The sequence below is a fragment of the Anser brachyrhynchus genome, assembly GCF_964034855.1.
Source record: "Anser brachyrhynchus genome assembly, chromosome: 12".
Lineage (NCBI taxonomy): Eukaryota > Metazoa > Chordata > Aves > Anseriformes > Anatidae > Anser > Anser brachyrhynchus.
This window is the reverse complement of record NC_137707.1, coordinates 326,508-343,753: the sequence shown is the minus strand read 5'-3', so window position 1 is coordinate 343,753 and position 17,246 is coordinate 326,508. Positions and strand designations below refer to the sequence as shown.

General features: G+C 58.6%; 3 protein-coding genes across 10 annotated transcripts; all 3 read right to left on the bottom strand.

Moving 5' to 3' along the window:
* Positions 1-244: 244 nt before the first annotated feature.
* LOC308176537 (haptoglobin-like) lies at positions 245-2,901 on the bottom strand. Its single transcript, XM_080552422.1, has 5 exons — positions 2,662-2,901; positions 1,916-1,980; positions 1,665-1,763; positions 1,308-1,385; positions 245-1,065 (listed from the first exon to the last, which is right to left on the bottom strand). The coding sequence occupies exons 1-5, from the start codon at positions 2,769-2,771 to the stop codon at positions 560-562; spliced, it is 858 nt and encodes a 285-aa protein (XP_080408548.1). The 5' UTR covers positions 2,772-2,901; the 3' UTR covers positions 245-559.
* A 990-nt stretch (positions 2,902-3,891) lies between these two features.
* DHODH (dihydroorotate dehydrogenase (quinone)) lies at positions 3,892-8,200 on the bottom strand. 3 transcript variants are annotated; one of them, XM_080552410.1, is made up of 9 exons: positions 7,395-8,005; positions 7,088-7,300; positions 6,762-6,961; positions 6,469-6,551; positions 5,758-5,945; positions 5,232-5,345; positions 4,740-4,893; positions 4,509-4,668; positions 3,892-4,377 (listed from the first exon to the last, which is right to left on the bottom strand). In XM_080552410.1, the coding sequence occupies exons 1-9, from the start codon at positions 7,410-7,412 to the stop codon at positions 4,323-4,325; spliced, it is 1,185 nt and encodes a 394-aa protein (XP_080408536.1). In that variant the 5' UTR covers positions 7,413-8,005; the 3' UTR covers positions 3,892-4,322. The 3 variants fall into 3 exon arrangements, with proteins under 3 accessions (XP_080408536.1, XP_080408537.1, XP_080408538.1); XM_080552411.1 differs by lacking the exons at positions 7,088-7,300; positions 7,395-8,005 and adding an exon at positions 8,060-8,200; XM_080552412.1 differs by lacking the exon at positions 7,088-7,300 and having other exon boundaries at positions 7,395-8,000.
* Positions 8,120-17,201, bottom strand: IST1 (IST1 factor associated with ESCRT-III). 6 transcript variants are annotated; one of them, XM_080552413.1, is made up of 11 exons: positions 16,894-16,944; positions 15,710-15,784; positions 14,797-14,896; positions 13,931-14,111; positions 13,576-13,663; positions 13,169-13,252; positions 12,645-12,755; positions 12,075-12,275; positions 10,897-10,989; positions 9,704-9,752; positions 8,120-8,678 (listed from the first exon to the last, which is right to left on the bottom strand). In XM_080552413.1, the coding sequence occupies exons 3-11, from the start codon at positions 14,882-14,884 to the stop codon at positions 8,479-8,481; spliced, it is 1,095 nt and encodes a 364-aa protein (XP_080408539.1). In that variant the 5' UTR covers positions 14,885-14,896; positions 15,710-15,784; positions 16,894-16,944; the 3' UTR covers positions 8,120-8,478. The 6 variants fall into 6 exon arrangements, with proteins under 6 accessions (XP_080408539.1, XP_080408543.1, XP_080408541.1 ...); XM_080552417.1 differs by lacking the exon at positions 16,894-16,944 and adding an exon at positions 16,567-16,850; XM_080552415.1 differs by lacking the exon at positions 15,710-15,784 and having other exon boundaries at positions 16,923-17,201.
* Positions 17,202-17,246: the final 45 nt, after the last annotated feature.

Genomic DNA, 17,246 nt, shown 5'->3' with positions numbered 1-17,246 from the left:
CGTCACGCGCTCGCGGAAGAGAGGGGGGGCGGGGGCACGACGGCGCCGGGCACGGCAACAGCGTCCCCGCAAAAGAGCCCCCCCGGAAACCGCGTCCCCCCGGAAACTGCGCCCCCCCCAACGAGCCCCCCCCCCAACGAGCCCCCCCCCCCAACGAGGCCCCCCCCCCAACGAGGCCCCCCCCCCCCAACGAGGCCCCCCCCCCCAACGAGGCCCCGGGCTCGCAGGGAGGCAGGAGCAGGGGCAGGGTCAGGGTGAGGGCCGGGCCGGGCGGCCCCCCAGTTTTATTTCGCGGCCCCTAATCTCAGGCGGCCGCCACCGTCTCCCGGATCCAGTCCAGCACGCGCCGCACGTCCACGTAGACGCCGTACTTGGAGGCCGCGCAGGTCCTGTCGTGGCTGAGGACGCCGGCCGCGTACCAGGCGCCGTCCTCGGGGTCCCGCACGGCAAAGGCGCCACCGGCATCCCCATAGCAGTTGTCCTCGCGCAGCTCGCTCATGCCCGCGCAGAAGGTGGCGTTGCCGAGGACGGGCCGGACGCCATGCGGCCCCTGCGCCGCTTAGTACTGCCGGCACTTGTCGGCCTCGGCCACGGGCAGCATCACATACTTCAGCCCCTCAGGGAAGGCGAAGGTGGCGCCGCGCCCCCAGCCCGAGACGTAACCCACGCGCCCCAGCTGCACGTAGTCCCGCTGGGGCAGGCAGATGGGCATCACCTCCGCCCCGACGGGCACCTTCTGCCTGAGCTTCAGCAGGGCCAGGTCCACGGCCACCGGGTAGCCGGGGTGCAGCACCACGCGCTCGACGCCCAGGGTGGGCTGCCCCCGGCCGCCCAGGAAGAGCCGCAGCGTGGGGGCGATCTCCTCCGGCGTGGCCTCCTCACTGTGGTTCAGGTAGACGTTCCTGCCTGTAGTCAGCAGCCACTGGTCGCTGGTGAGCGTAGCCCCCATGGTGAGGTTGTGGCGGCTCACCATCCGGGCCTGCCACGGGAAGCTGCCCTTCCCGGCCAGCAGGCCCCCGATGATGCGCTGCATGGGGGCGGGGGGGTTCTCGGGTTTGCCGCACACTGCAGAGGGAAGAGCAGGGCCCTGTGAGCCACGGGAGGAGGCGTAGCTCTGGAAGAGGAGCATCTCGCAGCCTGCCCTGTCATCACCACCAGACTCCTCCAGGCCCACAGCACCCCAGGGAGCAGCACTGAAGATGGGGGCTGCACACAGCCCCACGGGCCCTTTGGCTGCCCAGGCAGACCACGCACAGTCCCCAGCCCACCAAACCCCCGCAGCCCCTGCTGCACCGCTCTGCTCTCACCTGGCTCACAAACGGGCACCTCCTTGCCAGCTTCGGGGCTCACCCACGCCAGATTTTCGTCACATTTGTACGTGCCGTTGGAAGGAGATGGGAGTCAGCACCCCTGCCGACGGGGGGTGAGGACGAGACAGTGCCCATGCACCCCTGGGTATCCCCAGGGAGGCAGGAGATACCTGTACCTCACCTCAGTTTGGGGAAGCAGGGGAAGTTTGGGGAAGCTCATCCCCCCCCGGGGAACAGGGGAAGGGCCTCCATCATCTAGCACTGGGGGCAGCCCTGTGCCAGGACAGCCCTGCCCCTGGAGCCAGGGACAAACACCTTCCCGGGGTGCTGTGCCCGTGTCGCAAGGCTTACCGTCACCAGAGCCACGCAGCCGGTAGTACGGATCACAGCGGTACTTGATCAGGTGCTCTACGTGGCCGTGCTCAATCTCGGCGGGCTTTGCACAGCTCCACTCTGCAAGTAGAGGATGCTCAGCCCAGGACATCCCCTCCACCCCTGGCTGGTCCCTCCTCAGTCCCGCCTCCCCCACCACACGCCTGCTCCCTGCCAAGCTGCTCCTGGCCTCGTCCGAGCCCCAGTGCTCCCACCCTTGCCCTGGAAGGTACCAGTGGTGGCAGCGGTGATCTCCAGCAGAGTCCAGGCCAGGCCAGCAAACAGCAGCACTGCAGTTCTGCAGGGAGGAGAGGGGGGACACTTAGCACAGGGGTCCCACCCCCTGCTTGTGGTCTGCAGGCTCCAGCAGGCAGAGGACTGACCCTCGCCCCCGGGGCTGCCCCACCCAGCACAACCTGGAGGAGCTGCCTGGGCAACCCCCGGCCCCAGCTGCTGCGCAGTGCAGGAGCAGCGGGACCCAGAGGGCCGCCAGGCCCGACACCGGTCCCGCCACAGCACGCAGCAGGGCCAGGTCCTTGGCCAGGCGAGAGGAACGGGCACAGCACCCAGTGCAGGCAGGGTCAGAGCAGTGTCGCTCACCCCATGGTCGCAGCCTGCTCTCCTCACAGCAGCCTCCCGCAGGACGATGCTATTTGGGGCTCCTTCCTCATCCCTTTTATTGCTAACTCCCTCGCCCCGGTGCAGCCCCGCACGCTCCAGACCTCCTGACCTTTTTGTATGCTGCCAGCATGTTTCCCAGCAGGAGCAGCACAAGAAGCCCCACCTGGCTCACGGCCGGCCTGGCGGAGGCTCCCGGGAAGACTGCCAAGCTCCCGCAGGAAACCAGCAGGCCAAGAGTTTCCTGGATTTTGCAGCTACAAGCGTATGGGGGTCTGGCTGCAGAAGTGGGGCCCTGGCATTGAGACTCTGGCTGAGGCTCACAGAAACAAGGCAGAGCCCTGCAAAACCGCCCCCACACCTCTGCCCGGAGCAGCCCTGGGGGAGCACCCACACCAGCACCGAAGGCGAAGCCTGAGCCAGGATGTGGGAGCCAAGCCCCAGCCGCCCCACGCCCAGCTCTGCCCCCATCCAGGCACACGCTGCCAGCCCAGCCAGCCGAGGGACACAGCAGGGCCGTGGCCAAGCCCCTCTTCCCACACCTACCCACCCCTTCCCAGGCAGCCTGCTCTGGCCCCGGGCTGTTTGTCAGCACAGGCTGGGACCCAGCCCAGCCTTACAGGGACTCGGAGCAGCAATGGCTGGCGGCCACCCAGCTGGACGCAGCCGAGCCGGCAGCACAGGACGAGCGCAGCGGAGCCCTCTGGTTCCTGGCACACAGGTGGGCAGGGCCCGACAAGCCGCGGTGGCAAAGGGCCGCACAGGGCTGGCAGAGGGCACAGGGCTCACGGCGTAGCAGGAGGCCCGGGAAGGAGCCCAGCCTATGTTCCTGGGCCTGCGGCAGCGGGGCAGGCGGCAGGAGCTGCGAGCAGAGCCCTGGCACCCTCGGGAAGGCCAAGCCCCACACGCAGACCTCCAGGTGCCCAGAGGCCACCCCAGGGCACACAGACAGAGGTCCAGGCACGAGGCACCAGCAGGAGACGCTGGCTGGACGCGGGCAGCAGGTAGCACCGTGTCAGAACACGGGGATCTACAAAGCAGAGGCTGGCGTAGGGTGTGCGCAGCCCTAAAGAGAGCAAGGGGTTACAGGCAGCCATCGGTCGGCACACCCGCTCTTGCGAAAGGCTGGATCCCTGGGACGTGTAAACAACTCCGGTGGAGTTCGGTGCGTGGCGCAATCCCAGGTACAGGGCGCCAGGGTGCTGCTGCACAGCCAAGGCTGCGTCCAGGGCTCGGGCCTTGCTCAGGAAGGGGAGAGATGGCTGCTGGCAGCCCGGGGTCGAGCAGCAGCTGCTGCCAGGAAGCCCCAGAGGAAACAACCCACAGCTTCCAGAAGTGTGAATAAGCAGGGCTTTTCCGTAACAAGTGACAGGGCGCAACTGTGGCTGTCTCCAAGCACCAGCAACAGGAAGAAACAGCTCCTGACACCTCCTGAGGCACAGACAAGGCACAGGTCTGTGTGGGATGGCTTCCACGACCAGCAAGAGAGGCACCGAGCAGAACACAGAGAGCAGGGATCCCTCTCAGCTGAGGAGAGCCATCCCCTGGAGTCTGACCAGCCCAAAGGGTATCCCCAGAGCAGGACACAGGACCAGGTGAGCCAAACGTTTATTGACACTCAGGCAAGACCTGGGGACCACGGGTTTGTTACAGCACAGTGTGCGGAGGAGGGCAGGGAGGATGGACCCTGCTCTGGAGACTGCACTGCAGGAGGACCCAGAGCCAGCCAGAGCCAGCAGCACAAGCTGGCTGCAGGGTCCCTGGCAAAAGGGACACCCACCACCCCACAGCTGGGGAAGCAGCCCACAGGAAAGCCCAAATACAGCCCTGAGCAGCTGCAACAGCGTGGAGGTCCCTTCCCCTGCTTCCCACCAGTGCAGCCCCAGCTCCACTTCTCGCTGGCCCTTCCCAAGGGCCCGGAGCAGGACCTTGTCTTGTTCCCAGCCTGCCCACGCTAGAAGCACCGCGGCCGTCCCGGCTTTGCCACGTTTCCTCCTGGCTAGAGCTCGGTCCTGCGATGCGTCAGCGCCGGTGATCCGCTCCAACTGCCTCCATGACACTCTTGAACCCCTGCTCCCTAATCAGAAACAGCGCGTGATGGCCTGGCTGGCACCGCTGCTCAGCCCCACAGTACCAGCGCTCGGGCACTAGCACACAGCTGCCCAGAGCCTCCCCAGGCCACAGGGAGCTGGCTGGCCCCTCACTCACCTCAGCAGCTCCTCCAGCTCACGCTTCACTGCCCCCACCACCAGCGGCCCATGGTACACGAGCGCCGTGTACATCTGCACAAGCGAGGCTCCGGCACGGATCTTCTCCAGGGCATCGCGGCCGCTGCTCACCCCACCCACGCCGATGATGGGCACCCGGCCTGCGGGCAGGCATGGGGTCAGGTCAGCGGGGTGAGGCCAGCACACGCCCCGTGTCCTGCCCTGCCCCTACCTTGGGTGAGGGCATACATCTCCCTCACTGTCTGCGTGGAGAGCTCCCGCAGGGGCTTCCCACTGAGGCCCCCAGGCTCCAGGCGCTGCACGCTCTGGAGGTCGCGGGGCCGACTGACGGTAGTATTGCTGACAATCAGTCCGTCCACACCTAGCTGAGGGATGCAGCAGCGTGAGGACCCAGCTGCTGCGTGCAGCCCCTGAGCCTCATCCACAAGCCGCCAGGCGAGCCGGGACTCCCCCCAGCACCGTGCCCAGAGACAAAGCAGCCACCACTCACTGCACAATCCCCAAGGTCTGGTGGGATGCACGCAGCTACTCAGAACACTGACTACAGCCAGCCAGAGCTGCACGGCTGCCTGTCCCTTCAGAGGTCACTCGTCAGGATCACCAGCACCCTGCCCCACACTGAGGCAAGGCAGGGGGTGCACAAGCCCAGCTCCTCAGCAGCCTCCCCTTCCCGCTGCCATTGTGCTGCCCCCCGTCCCCTCACCTCGCACACGACACTAGCTATGTCCTGCTTGTCCTGCAGAGTAAGGTCTGGGGCAATCTTCACCAGCACGGCTGGCTTGTGCTGGCATGGCAGCGTGTCCCTCTCTGCCAGCACCTGCGGGGTACACACAGGGACACACGGCAGCGTGTCGGGGACACACACCTCCTGCTCCAGGCCAGGGGGACCGTGTGCACCCACAGCCCCAGGCAGCACAGGGACAGACCCTGTTGTCTCCACACAGCACCACCGATGGGACAGGCACCCAGCGACACAGGGCCTGGGCACACAACACGCACAAGTTGTGGGGCACAGGCAGGACTGTGGTAACTCCTGATGTCACGGGATGCTCCTTGCGGGAGCAGAGCAGAGCAGAGCAGAGGGCAGTGCCTCGCTGTTCACCTGCCCCTTGCTGGAGTACAGTGCCCTGGTACACCCAGCACCAGCCCATGGGATCAACAGCTGAGCAGGGGACATCTTAGTGGCTCTGCCCACTGCCCCACGCTCCTCCCCACACGGGGTCACCCACCTTGGTCAGCAGGTCCCGCAGCTCAGCCTTGCCCTGCAAGTCCCGCAGCCCTGGGGTGTTTGGGCTGGACACATTCACAACCAGGTAGTCGGCCAAGGGGCCCAGCACTCGGACCCCAGCCACGTAGTCAGCTGCAGCATCTGTAGAGCTCTTGTTCTTGCCCAGGTTGACTCCAAGAGGCATCCCCGCTAGAACACAGACGTGTCTGAGCCAGTGCAGCAGGACCAACCATCATCTGAGGGGCCAGAGCACCTGACAAGGGAGGTCTCACACTAGCTAAAATCAATACGGGGATAAACAATCCAAGAGTTTGATGGGGCTGGGACATTAGGCTGTCCTGCAGCCCCAGGAGCACCACTGTGGCTGGCATGGTCAGCACCTCCCAGCACTGCAGCCTCCTGCTGGGCCACCCAGTACAGGCTGCCTATGGAAACTACCCAGATGGGGTCCTATTGGCTTTGGCTAGTCTCAGCTGATACATTCTTCCCAAAGCAGCAAGTAGAGCCTCTACCGCAAAGGAACTGGCAGGAGAAAGGTGCTTGGTCAGAGCCTTGAGGGCTCTTGCTGTCTAAGTACACACTGCCTTGGCCAGCTCCTGGACACTGTTCTGAGGCACTGGCATTATACACCTTCCCTGACGTGCAGCTAGCTAGAAGATCCCCAAATTCATCCTGCCAACCCCCAGAGCAAAGGTTTACAAGCTTGTCTCACCACGAGTGAGCTTGCGCTGTGCCTCCTGGCGGGCCCGCAGCCTGCGTTCCACTGCAGCATGGCCGTGACTGTTGAATCCATACCTGCAACAGAAAAGATAAGGTTCAGGACCAGGCTGGTGCACCAAGCAGGACACGGGAGAGTTGTGAGGAAGGCTCCACAGCTCCGCCCAGCGCACCCAGTGCAGCTGCAACCACAGAGCAGAAGACGGAGCTGGGGCTGCCCAAACTCCTTCTCCACATGCCACCAGCCCGTTCCACCAGCACCCGGTTAGACAATTTGCGCGTCCCCACCTGTTAATGACCGCCTCATCCTCCACCAGCCGGAAAACCCTGGGCTTGGGGTTCCCCTCCTGGGGCTCGGGTGTGACGGTCCCCACCTCCACGAAGCCGAAGCCCGCCTTGTACAGGCCGTCCACAGCCTCGCCGTGCTTGTCGAAGCCAGCCGCCAGGCCCAGCGGGTTGCGGAACCGCCGCCCGAGGACGCGCACCTCCTGCGGGGCAGCGCCGCGTGAGGCCCCGCGCAGCGAGCCCCGCCCCCACCGCGTTCCTCACCGGGCGCCTCCCCCCCCGCCCCGCCGCCCCCCCGGGCGCCTCCCCCCCCCGCCGCAGAGCCGTACCAGCGCGGGGCCGTCGGGGCGGGCGGCCGGCAGCAGCCCGAAGGCGGCGGCGCGCAGGGCCAGGCCGTGCGCGGCCTCCGGAGGGACGGCGCGGAGCGCGGGCAGCACCGCGGGCAGCACCGCCGCCTGCAGCCGCTCGTCACCCGCCGCCAGCGCCGAGCCCAGCAGCAGCCCGCAGCCGCCCAGCGCCGCCGCCAGCGCCCGCAGGCGCCGCTGTGTGAGGCCGTCAGTACCGGGACCGGGACCAGCACCGACACCGGCCCCGGCCCCCCCCGCGCCCGCCCCCCGCCCGGCCCCGGCCGCTCACGCGCAGCGGCGCCGCCATCTTGCCCGGCCCAACGGGTGCAGCACTTCCGGGGACCCGGCCCAGCGATTGGCGGAGGCCGAGGCGCCCCAACCAATAGAGACGCGGGAGGCGCCGGGCGCGGGAGCACGGCCGTGACTAGGGAAGGGCGGGCCCCGTGCTTCCGCCCCCGCCGCAGCCCCCCCCGCCCGTCCGTCTTGGGAACCGCGGCGCAGCCGGGCACGCACCGGAGGCGGAGCCGCGCGGGAGCGCTGCGCACGGCCACGTCGCACAGGCCGCTCCACGCCCCGCAGCCTCCCGGGGGGCACCGAGCCGCTCCCGCCCGGCGCAGAGCCAGAGCGGCCCGCGGTGCCCCGGCGGCCCTCCCGCCCCCTCCGGCGGGCTGGAGCTGAGGGCTGCGCGGTGCCGCCCGCCCCGCCCGAGCGGGGCACAGACCTCCGTGCAGCCGGCAGGGCTCCCCAGCGGGCCTGCAGGAGCACGTCCGTCCCCGCGGCCCCTGCAGGCAGATCCAGCTGGAGCCGGAGGGGTGCCACCCGTGCCAGAGGGCTGCCCAGCCTTAAGGGCGTTACCCCGTCTACTCACAATGGTGTTCCCTGTCTCAGCCCCCATTAGTTAAAAGTCTTACCAAAGGCACTTAAAAAAAAAATCAAAAAAAAAATCACCCTTACCACGCGCACCACAAAGCAGAGCAGGGCACCTTGTGGATGACACTCCCCTTGAGACCACATGCACAAGAGGAAAGCCCAGTTATCTTTCAACTTTCATCACCCTTCTCTGCAGAAGACAGAACAGCTGCTACAGACAGCCACGAATGGCAGCCAGAATGTCAAACAAGGGTTTCCTCTATAGCTACGCAGACTGGTGCAAACTGTTCCCTGCTTCAGTTTCACAAGACTCCCCACAGTTCAACTCCTGGAGCAACGATTGGGAAAGCTGCAGCATTTGGTTTAAGTACAGCAGGAAGAGAGCTCAAAAAGAAGAGTGTTCATTTGAGGTTAATATAGGAAACCAATTTCAGGGGGGAGTGTTTTAGAGAGAAGCTATCACAGCTCCTGCCCTTCTCACTGGAGTTATAGCCCACTCAGTCTTATGTTTTCTTCTTTAGCTCCTCAAATCTCCGAGAAAGATCATCAAAGTCAATGTCTTCAGAGGCAGAAGAATTGGTGCCAGCAGATGCTGTTGGCAGTGTGTCCGGCACAGAAGGTAATTCAGGCAATACAAAGTTATCAATGGTATTAGGAGGTCCAGCTCTTGGTTTTGGAGAAGGTTCTGACTTGGGTCCAGGCCCTATTTAGAATAAAAGAAGTATCATTTCACCTCACTCGTAATCACACTCATTAGGCCAAAAAGAGACACAAACACACACACACAGATCCTGCAATCAAAACCGCAGTACCAATGACCAGTGGTCACAGAGCTCCAACTGCACTTAGGCTCAATGGGGAAAAGGTTTATATGGCTGCAAGGAGCTGCAGCCGTGACAGACCTAGACTGGTGACCCCATCCTACAGATGTACTAGATTGCAGAAGATGGGCTGCACCATGGGGATTCAAGTCCCAGTTTTCTCCCTTCCAACACCCCCTACAGGGACACACAGGTATCACGTGCTCCTATCACCCAGATGTCAAACTGAAGCGTACCAATCCCAGTGCAAGGGTAGGCCCATCTCCTTCATCATACACCACCACCACTTTCCAAAGGACTCCATGAGATTGTCAGAAATCCTTGCTGGAGCTGGCAGGGGTCTACTTACTTTAAAACCTACTCTGCCCTTATCTGCTACAGATTATAAGTGCTTTCAAAACATACAGAGCAGAGGCACGCTGTACAAAGCTGAAGAAATTATGATCCAATTACAACACATGAAGCATCTCAGAAGCACATAGGTAGAGGGACAGAGAGATATCAACTCCTCCTGCTAGCCCTGCTGCACTGCATGCGGCCTCAACGCTGACATTAATACAAGCTTATCTACCTCTCAGTGCTTGCTTCTTTCTGTTCCTGCAAAAATATTTGTTACATAAAAGTATATCATCATTTAAATCTGTTGCTTTCTCATTTTATTCTGCAAACTTAAGCTGGAAACCTAGTACTGACTCCAAAGTCAAACTCTAGTTGTTGAGTTTCCCAGTTCCAATGTGTTTGAGAATACTCTCCATTTCTGCCATAGGCTTCTCCCAACACATTTTGAAAGCAGGATTTGAATTCAGTTCTACACATTGTTCCCTATAATGAAAGTTCACTCCCAAGGATGCTAGGATCCCAGGCTACCTGCAGCCCCAAACCACCCCATGCCTCTTGGCATACTCACCAGCCACCGGTGCAGAAGCATCATCCTTGTCAGCATTAGGCTCATCAATCTGAAACAGGCTCTCAGTTACTATCACACTTTCCTAGCAGGCACAGAATCCCCCAGCTGTATAGGCACAACTCATGTGCAAAAGCAGCCACACTCATGCACAGCAATGCATATGCCACACCTCTCCAAGACGACAGATAACCCTAGCTTCCAGTGCACTCAGAAGAATCTGAATCTCTTCCCAAGAAAAGGAGGCAGTGCTTCCATTTCCCTGTCCCTCCTTGCCAATCAAAGCAGCTTCACTGGCCATATTTTGGTACCAGATAAGCAGCACATCTACTAGCAGGTCTAAAAATATTTATCAAGGACAAAAGTGGGAGAAGACCGCTGTCTTCATCCACGTAAGCACAGCAACTGCTTCCTTTCACAAGCAATAGATAAGCCCTTGTGATCAGCAGCAAGGTATGAGATGATCTCTTCTCAAGTTTTGGACCAGCTAGGACAAAGACCCACACCACCGTCCGTTTTGCTGGAAGAACTCCTCCTTCCTGGTGGGCTGCAGTCAGTGCCATCTATCTGCACCTAGCTAACAACTGCTGTGCCTGCATCTCCTGGACTCAAAGGTACGCACAAGTGTTGGGCTATAGTCGTTGCTATACATGGCACTGCAGAGACAAACATGTCACCAAAATAAAAATTAGCAATGTGATCATGAACTGCAACAAAAACAAGCACGGAAAGCAAACTCCAGACTCCCCCTTCTCCTCCCCGAGGACTTAGAAAAGTCTGGGAAAGGAAGAGTGCTTCAACATTCTTCGGCTGGGTCAGCCAAAATTTTCATCCAGACTAACTATGTATTAGTTCAAAAGCCATAATGAAACAGACTGAAAGCGATAAACCTGCCACATTACAAAAATAGGATCTGTGGACTCTGCTCATCAACTGTTTATCATCATTTTAACAACGCAGTAAAAATAAATCTTGGCTTTCTTTTGCAGTTAAAATACACAGATGAATGAGGAACTTTTCACAAGACTCTCTCGTCACACACACACAGCTATTCACCACACCCAAAGCAATGCCGAGCACCACCCCAAAGGCTCCAAAGGTTGACGACAACGTGCTTAATGAATGGCTACCACTGCCCTCCTCTCGAGTTTCCCTCTGCTGCCCACAGCGGTGGGTGATTCAGCTCAGGCACTTACAGATTCGTATGTTGGTGGGTTTGCCGGAATTGGTGGTGGATGAATGTTAGTAAAAGGCTGGTAGGTCCCCACTGGCAGGCCATTGAAGTTCTCCTGTACAGAGAGAAATTAAACAGTCACGTGCCAACCAACTCACCTGAGAGCTACCATTGGACACAATACATCTTCAGTTGCTACGGGAGTCAGAGAAAGTAGTAGTTTAAGTTAAGTATCCAACTTGATATAGATTATTTATACTCACTAGGAAAAGATTCTCAAGTATTAATCAGACACAGTCACCTGCAGCCACCAAACAGCACTACAAGTTACTCTAAAGAACCATCACGAGTAAACACTTCATCTCATGCAGTACTAGAAGTACCACACGAAAAAAAGTGGAACACCCTGCCTTAAGCATTCTTGAGCCATTTCTCCTGAGCGCAGCACCACAGAACAGGAAGGAACTCTCTATGGCTCACTCAAGGCTTTGTACATATTACCCTTACTTGTAGTAACAACAGTGCCTTAAAGATCTAGACTTACAGCAAGTCCTCAGATTATTTTTGCCTGGGTCTTCAGCCAGCTAACGGTACTTGGCCCAGATTTTCCATGAAAAACACCACATTGCTGGGTCTTTATTAAGATACCAAGCCAATCCACTGTTTTGCCACTTCCCAGATATCCTGTTAACAGCCAAGAAAGGTGCTCTTTCCAGCTTCTGTCTTCCACTTCCACAGCAAATCATCTCTGAGAGCTGCTGACCTAGTCCCCTTCCTTCTTGGGTCTAAAGGCAAGGCACTTCTGCATTTTCCTTTGCTGTTCCCATCCCATAAAACTCACCTGATTTCCTTGACTGAATCTTGGCACACTACCAGCCTACCAAGTTCAAAGTGCTGCTCCAACCCCTGGACAAAAGCCTGACAGTCAGAAGACTGCCTCAGGAGTTCGGTCTGGACTCCTCTGGACCCTGAATGCAAAGAGGGCTGGCTGGAGAACAGTGGTAGGAATCTCTGCCGTCAAGAAGCAACAAGAAGCTGTGCTGCCAACAATTTCCATCTCACGCAGTATCACAGCTACAAGATGGCCTTCTGACCCATCAAGCTATCAGGTACAGATACTTCCCAATCAGCAGGTACAGGGCTAAGCATCACAATCAGTCCTCCACAGAAGAAAGGCAAGCTCAAACCAAAGCCACTTACCGGTCCCTTTGGAGGTGGATAGGAGAAGGGTGGATTTGGTGACGGCATAGGCATCGGCATCGGCACTGGCACTAATCCATCAAGACCAACCAGGGGGGCAGTAAATCCACCACCTCCTCCCCCTCCATGGCCACCCTTCTTCACATCATCTGTGAATCCCACATCAATCAGATCTGCCTCCACACCTGTAGGGGCTTCAGCCTGGGGAGGGAAGAAGAATCTCTTTTCTGATCACAACCCTCTGAACAGCATTAGATGCAGGTTTTGTCCCTGGACAAGATGGGACAAAGCCAGAAGACGGACAGAATGGACAGCAACTGCATTAACGAAGTCAGGAGAGAGACCAGACTGTAGCATGACAACAGCCATATGCCACAGGACTGTGGGAAGCAGCAGGGACCCTGCTATGCTAGTATGCCACAGGACTGTATAGAAGGTATCAAAGCACAGTTACCAGCAAGTCTGGTGCAATGCTTCAGACTTGGGCTCTGAAAACCCCTGAAGTACTAATGGGAAAATTCAGTCACAGTAACACAGAAGGGAGCTACAGACGTGCAGTGCCTCACTCACCATCACCACCGAGTCAGGCTCGTAGGGCACATTGTAGTTCTTGGCAATCTCAATGAGGTATCTCTCCACCAGAATCTTGGGTGGTGCCTCCACACTCAGCTTGTGCATCAGCTGGAACACAAGGGTGCAGAGATGCTCACGAGGAACGGGGCAGCACAACACAGCTGGGCTCTGTCCCAGCCAGGGCCACCTGCCGTGGGGAGCACAGCGCAGTCTTGAGGAGCCCTTTCCTCCCAGCACAGCACTGCCACAGGGGAGGCTGCTGGCAGCCACGGGGCAGGGTTCCCCATGCTCGGAGCCTCTCCATCCACAGGCAGCACAGCCAGACCCCACCTGCCAGGTACCTCAGCACCATGCTCCTGTGCTTCAAGGCAGGCAAGCCCCAGCAGTGCAGCTGTCCCGCCCCACCCTGCAGTGAGCCACAGTCATCAGCCACTGGCCACAGGAATAAGTGGCAGAAAGCCACAGCAGATGTATCTGTTCTGCCAGCTGAGCTGGCTGCTGCTGTTCTACCAGTTCATTACCCTGTCATTAACTGTTCCGATCTGGTTTGTCCGGCACAGCTTCCCATACTCCTTGCTGTATTTGGCACACAGCTGGTCAGCAACCTGCAGCAGGAGAGAAACTCTGGGAACATGCACAGCCTTGCTTTCCCCCAGCCACACTTTCCACGTCTCCTGCAGCCCCCACAGCCCTCCCTGCCTCTATTTGCTCTCACTTCTGGCACCAAGCGAGCCCAGCTCATCAGCCTCCACTGTCCCTGAGGCTCCACAGTTCCTTGTAGAAATGAAACCTGGGCCAGGGTCTCCACCTGCAGAGCTGGTAAAAATATGTCCTTTGCCTTAATGACAGAGTCCCGGGCAAAAGCTTCCACCAGTTTCTCACGGTGTTACCCCCACCCCGCTAACACCTCTCAAACAACCCTACTCACAATCTTTAACTCAGCCACTTCTGACTGGAGTCGTGGTGCAGCCCAAATCAGTGTAGAGACCGCTTCTGCCAGGCCAGAGTCCAGCTCCCTAAGGACAACAGAAAAAAAATCCTATCTCCACACCACACACCTAGTCTTTCCAGCCCTCAACCTGCTCAGCCTTAAAGTCCCCAACCTCCGTGCTAGCCTCCAGAGACTTCCCCGTCGAGGGAAGAAAAGGTCTCTGGAGGCCCTGGAACACTGGGACAAACACAGGTGCCCTTCTGTATCCCAGGCCTGCCCCAAGCAGTACCCCTCCCTGAGCCCAAGGGGCCTGGACCCTCTCCCACAGCATACCCTCTAGTCCAGAGCTTACTTCATGGACTGAATCAAGCCAAAGCGGGCTAGCAGCAGATCGCAGTACAGCTCCAGGATCTCCATGGCCTCCACGAGGTAATCTTCACGGATGATATGCTCCACACGAATCCTGGCACGCTCATCTTTTCCAGCTGCCAGATAATCTGCAATCTCCTTCCTTGCCTTCTGGGCCAGCTCAGCTACAGCACATATCCCAAAGCCAGTCACTGTGCTGGCAGGGGTTGCTGCCTCCATATCCAGCTGCAGCCCCCACCACACACACCCATCGCCAGCTTCTCTCTCTCTCTCCCTCTCTCTCTCCATTGAGCCTTTGTAGTGCAAGACACTCAGCCACGGCTTAATGGAGCCTTTGTGCCTCAGTCCTAGCATACCAACTCACAGGAGAAAGGGCAGCGGGCTTTTGGCTGTTAGGAACACTTCTACACCTTCAATTCCCTTGCAGAGTCGATCGAGACCGTGGGGTAAATCTCTTATCTATGTCTGATCTGGGCAGAACAGCCCAGGTGGGGAGAGCCATGCGCAGGAAATTCCTCACTGCACTACAGGAACAGAAGGCCCAGGAGATGATCCTCTGAGCAAACTGGACTGTCCCTCACACACAGCCCACAGCTGTGACCCCGCACACCTTGTCAGCTGCACTCTGACACCTGCCAGGAAGCTGGATGGAGGCCGCACCTCGGCCAACCTGCTCCTCCGGGGACCCATGCACCAGGGCAGAACGCAAGGCCTGGGTCCAGCAAGGAAGAGCAAAAGACTGCTCCATCCTTGGTCCGTGAAACTCCCCCAACGCCAGAAGAATCATCTTCTCAAGTCTCCTGAGCCCCAAAAGCATCCTGGGTCACACCTACCCCCTCAAATACTCACTCTTCTTTTTCTCCAGCAGTTTGAGGCGATTGATGACAAGGCGTAGGTTAACTCGCAGGCGTTCAGCTTTGAATCCAGAGCCCAACATGATGAACAGATTCTGCGGGAGAGGACGAGAAGGTCATCGCCACCAGTAACCGATGGTCACACCAGAAGAACACTGGTTACTGCTTTACGCAGAAAAATATTAAATTCAGTGAAGGCAAAAGCTGGTTCCTAGAAAGGCAATTGATGCTCCGTGCTTGTCAGTGTTCGAGAGGCATTTGGACAATGCTGTCAATAATATGCTTTAACTTTTGGTTAGCCCTGAAGTGGTCAGGGAGTTGGACTCCATCATCATTGCACTTAACTATTCTATTCTAAGTCTCCGAATGAACAGCTAGCTACCTGCTACTCCTGAATCTGCTTGTTTACAGATGACTGGACCTACAGCACCACCGTTCCCTTTCCCACCTTACAACACTTTACCAAACCAAGGCCAACAGCAAACAGAAACTTCCTGAATATTCCCATTCTGACAGACTGCATCTCAACCCCAGAAAGAGATATGAGATGATAAAAAAAGAAGCGTCTACTCCATAAACATGTACAGAGTTAGAAAACATCCCCTAAAACATTAATTTGAAGGCCTAAGTATATTTAATTTGGATAGCTAACGCTAGCCACCGATGTGAATACCAGCGTACAGTAAAATTTTAAGAACTGTGATTCTATGTTAGACAACCAACCAACAGCAATAGTCTGGGAAGGAAAATGCGAGTTCAACTCAGTAAGGCGGGCTACACAGGATTTTGAGGTTCCCAGCCCCAGATTTCTTTGAAACGCAAATTAAAAAATATACATATATCACATTGTCAGTAGCAGTAAGTAATAAACAGCGTAAATAGTAGAAGACATGCTTTCACTCACTTACTTTGAAAAGCGAGACAAGTAAACCGATGCCTGGAGATGCCAGCACAGCTATCACAGAGTCAGATCTTATCCCTCCCTCCAATAAGGAAACAGCATTTTTAAAAGAAGCACACAAGTCAATTGCAACCGCCAATCTCTGTCATATGAACGCGCAAGCTGTAAACTAGCATGCAATTAACCTGAGAACTGTACAAACTAAGGCTGGGAACCAAGCTGACAGTCCTGCCCTCAGAAGGAGGAATCTCCATATTCTCTCCACGTTCCTCCTGCTTTCCCAACACTTGCTCCGGCATTTCTCCAGTCTCTCGTGAGCCAGCTGAACTAATCAGTTGTACAGAAAACTAACTCAGAAAACACTTTACTACAGCAGTTTGTTATGACAAGAAATATTTGTCAAAAAAATCTTCCTTAAGGGCTATCACATTGAAAGACCTTGCTTTGCACCTGAGGGGCACTACAGAGCAGACTTTTGGATAGCGATAACATTTTGTACATGACAAGTGGTTTATATACAATTTACTACTACCCAGCGTCCACCGAGTTTATGTAACTGATCTCTTCACGCATCAGTACAATTATCAACGATACACAGAACCAACAAAGCTCAAAAAACACCGATACAGAAGAACGTATAGGTTTGTCTGATGCCATGAAAAGTTTTGCCCTTCCGTAACCTGAACGCACTCCTACAGCACCGCAGTAACTTCGTAGTTGCAAGGAGCAGCCTCGGCACAAGCCGCGCCGTCTCCGCGGCAGCACGCGCCCGTTAGAAAACCCTTCCCGCTAACGACGGCCTGCCTGAGCAGGCTCCGTGACCCCGTCCTGCAGACGGGCAGCCCTGCCTCCGCCGAGACCAACCTTGACTCGGGCAGCGCTCGGGGCGCCGCTGAGGCGGTTTCTCGGTGCGCTGCTCACCCAGCGAGGCCCGGCGCGGCTGCCCGATGGCCAGGGCCAACTGAGGGCGGCGCAGGCTACCCCGGATAGCGGCACCGGCCCCGCTCGTGGCGGCAGCGACGAGAAGAGACCCCTCTCCGCCCCGCCGCCCGCGGCCAGGCCGCGCCGCGGGAACGCCTCACAGCAGGGCAGGCCCCGGGCCCGCCACCGGCCCGGCCCGCGGGCGTTTGGGACGAGGCCCCGGCCGCCGAGCGCGCCCCCAGCCCCCCGCCCGCCGCCGCCGCCGCTCACCGCCGTGCCGCCGCGCAGCCCGCACGCACCCAAAATGGCGGCCGGCCGCACCACCTCACCACGCGGAGCGATCCGCGGGTCCGGCACGCCCCGCAGCCGGCCTCGTACCCCGGGCACGACAGAGCGGGCGCGGCGGCTACGGCGAGGCTGCGCGAGCCGCCCGCCGCACTGCTGCGGCGGAGCCCCGGGCGAGAAGCTGCGGCGGCACAGGAGGAAATCGCCGCGCCGAGGGACTAAATCTCTCGGCGGAGGGACACGTTCGCGGGACGCCGACTTCAGCGTCACGCCGACTTCAGCGTCACGCCGACGCGCGCCCGCCGGGACCCGCCCCCCTGGCGCAGAGGTTCCGGCAG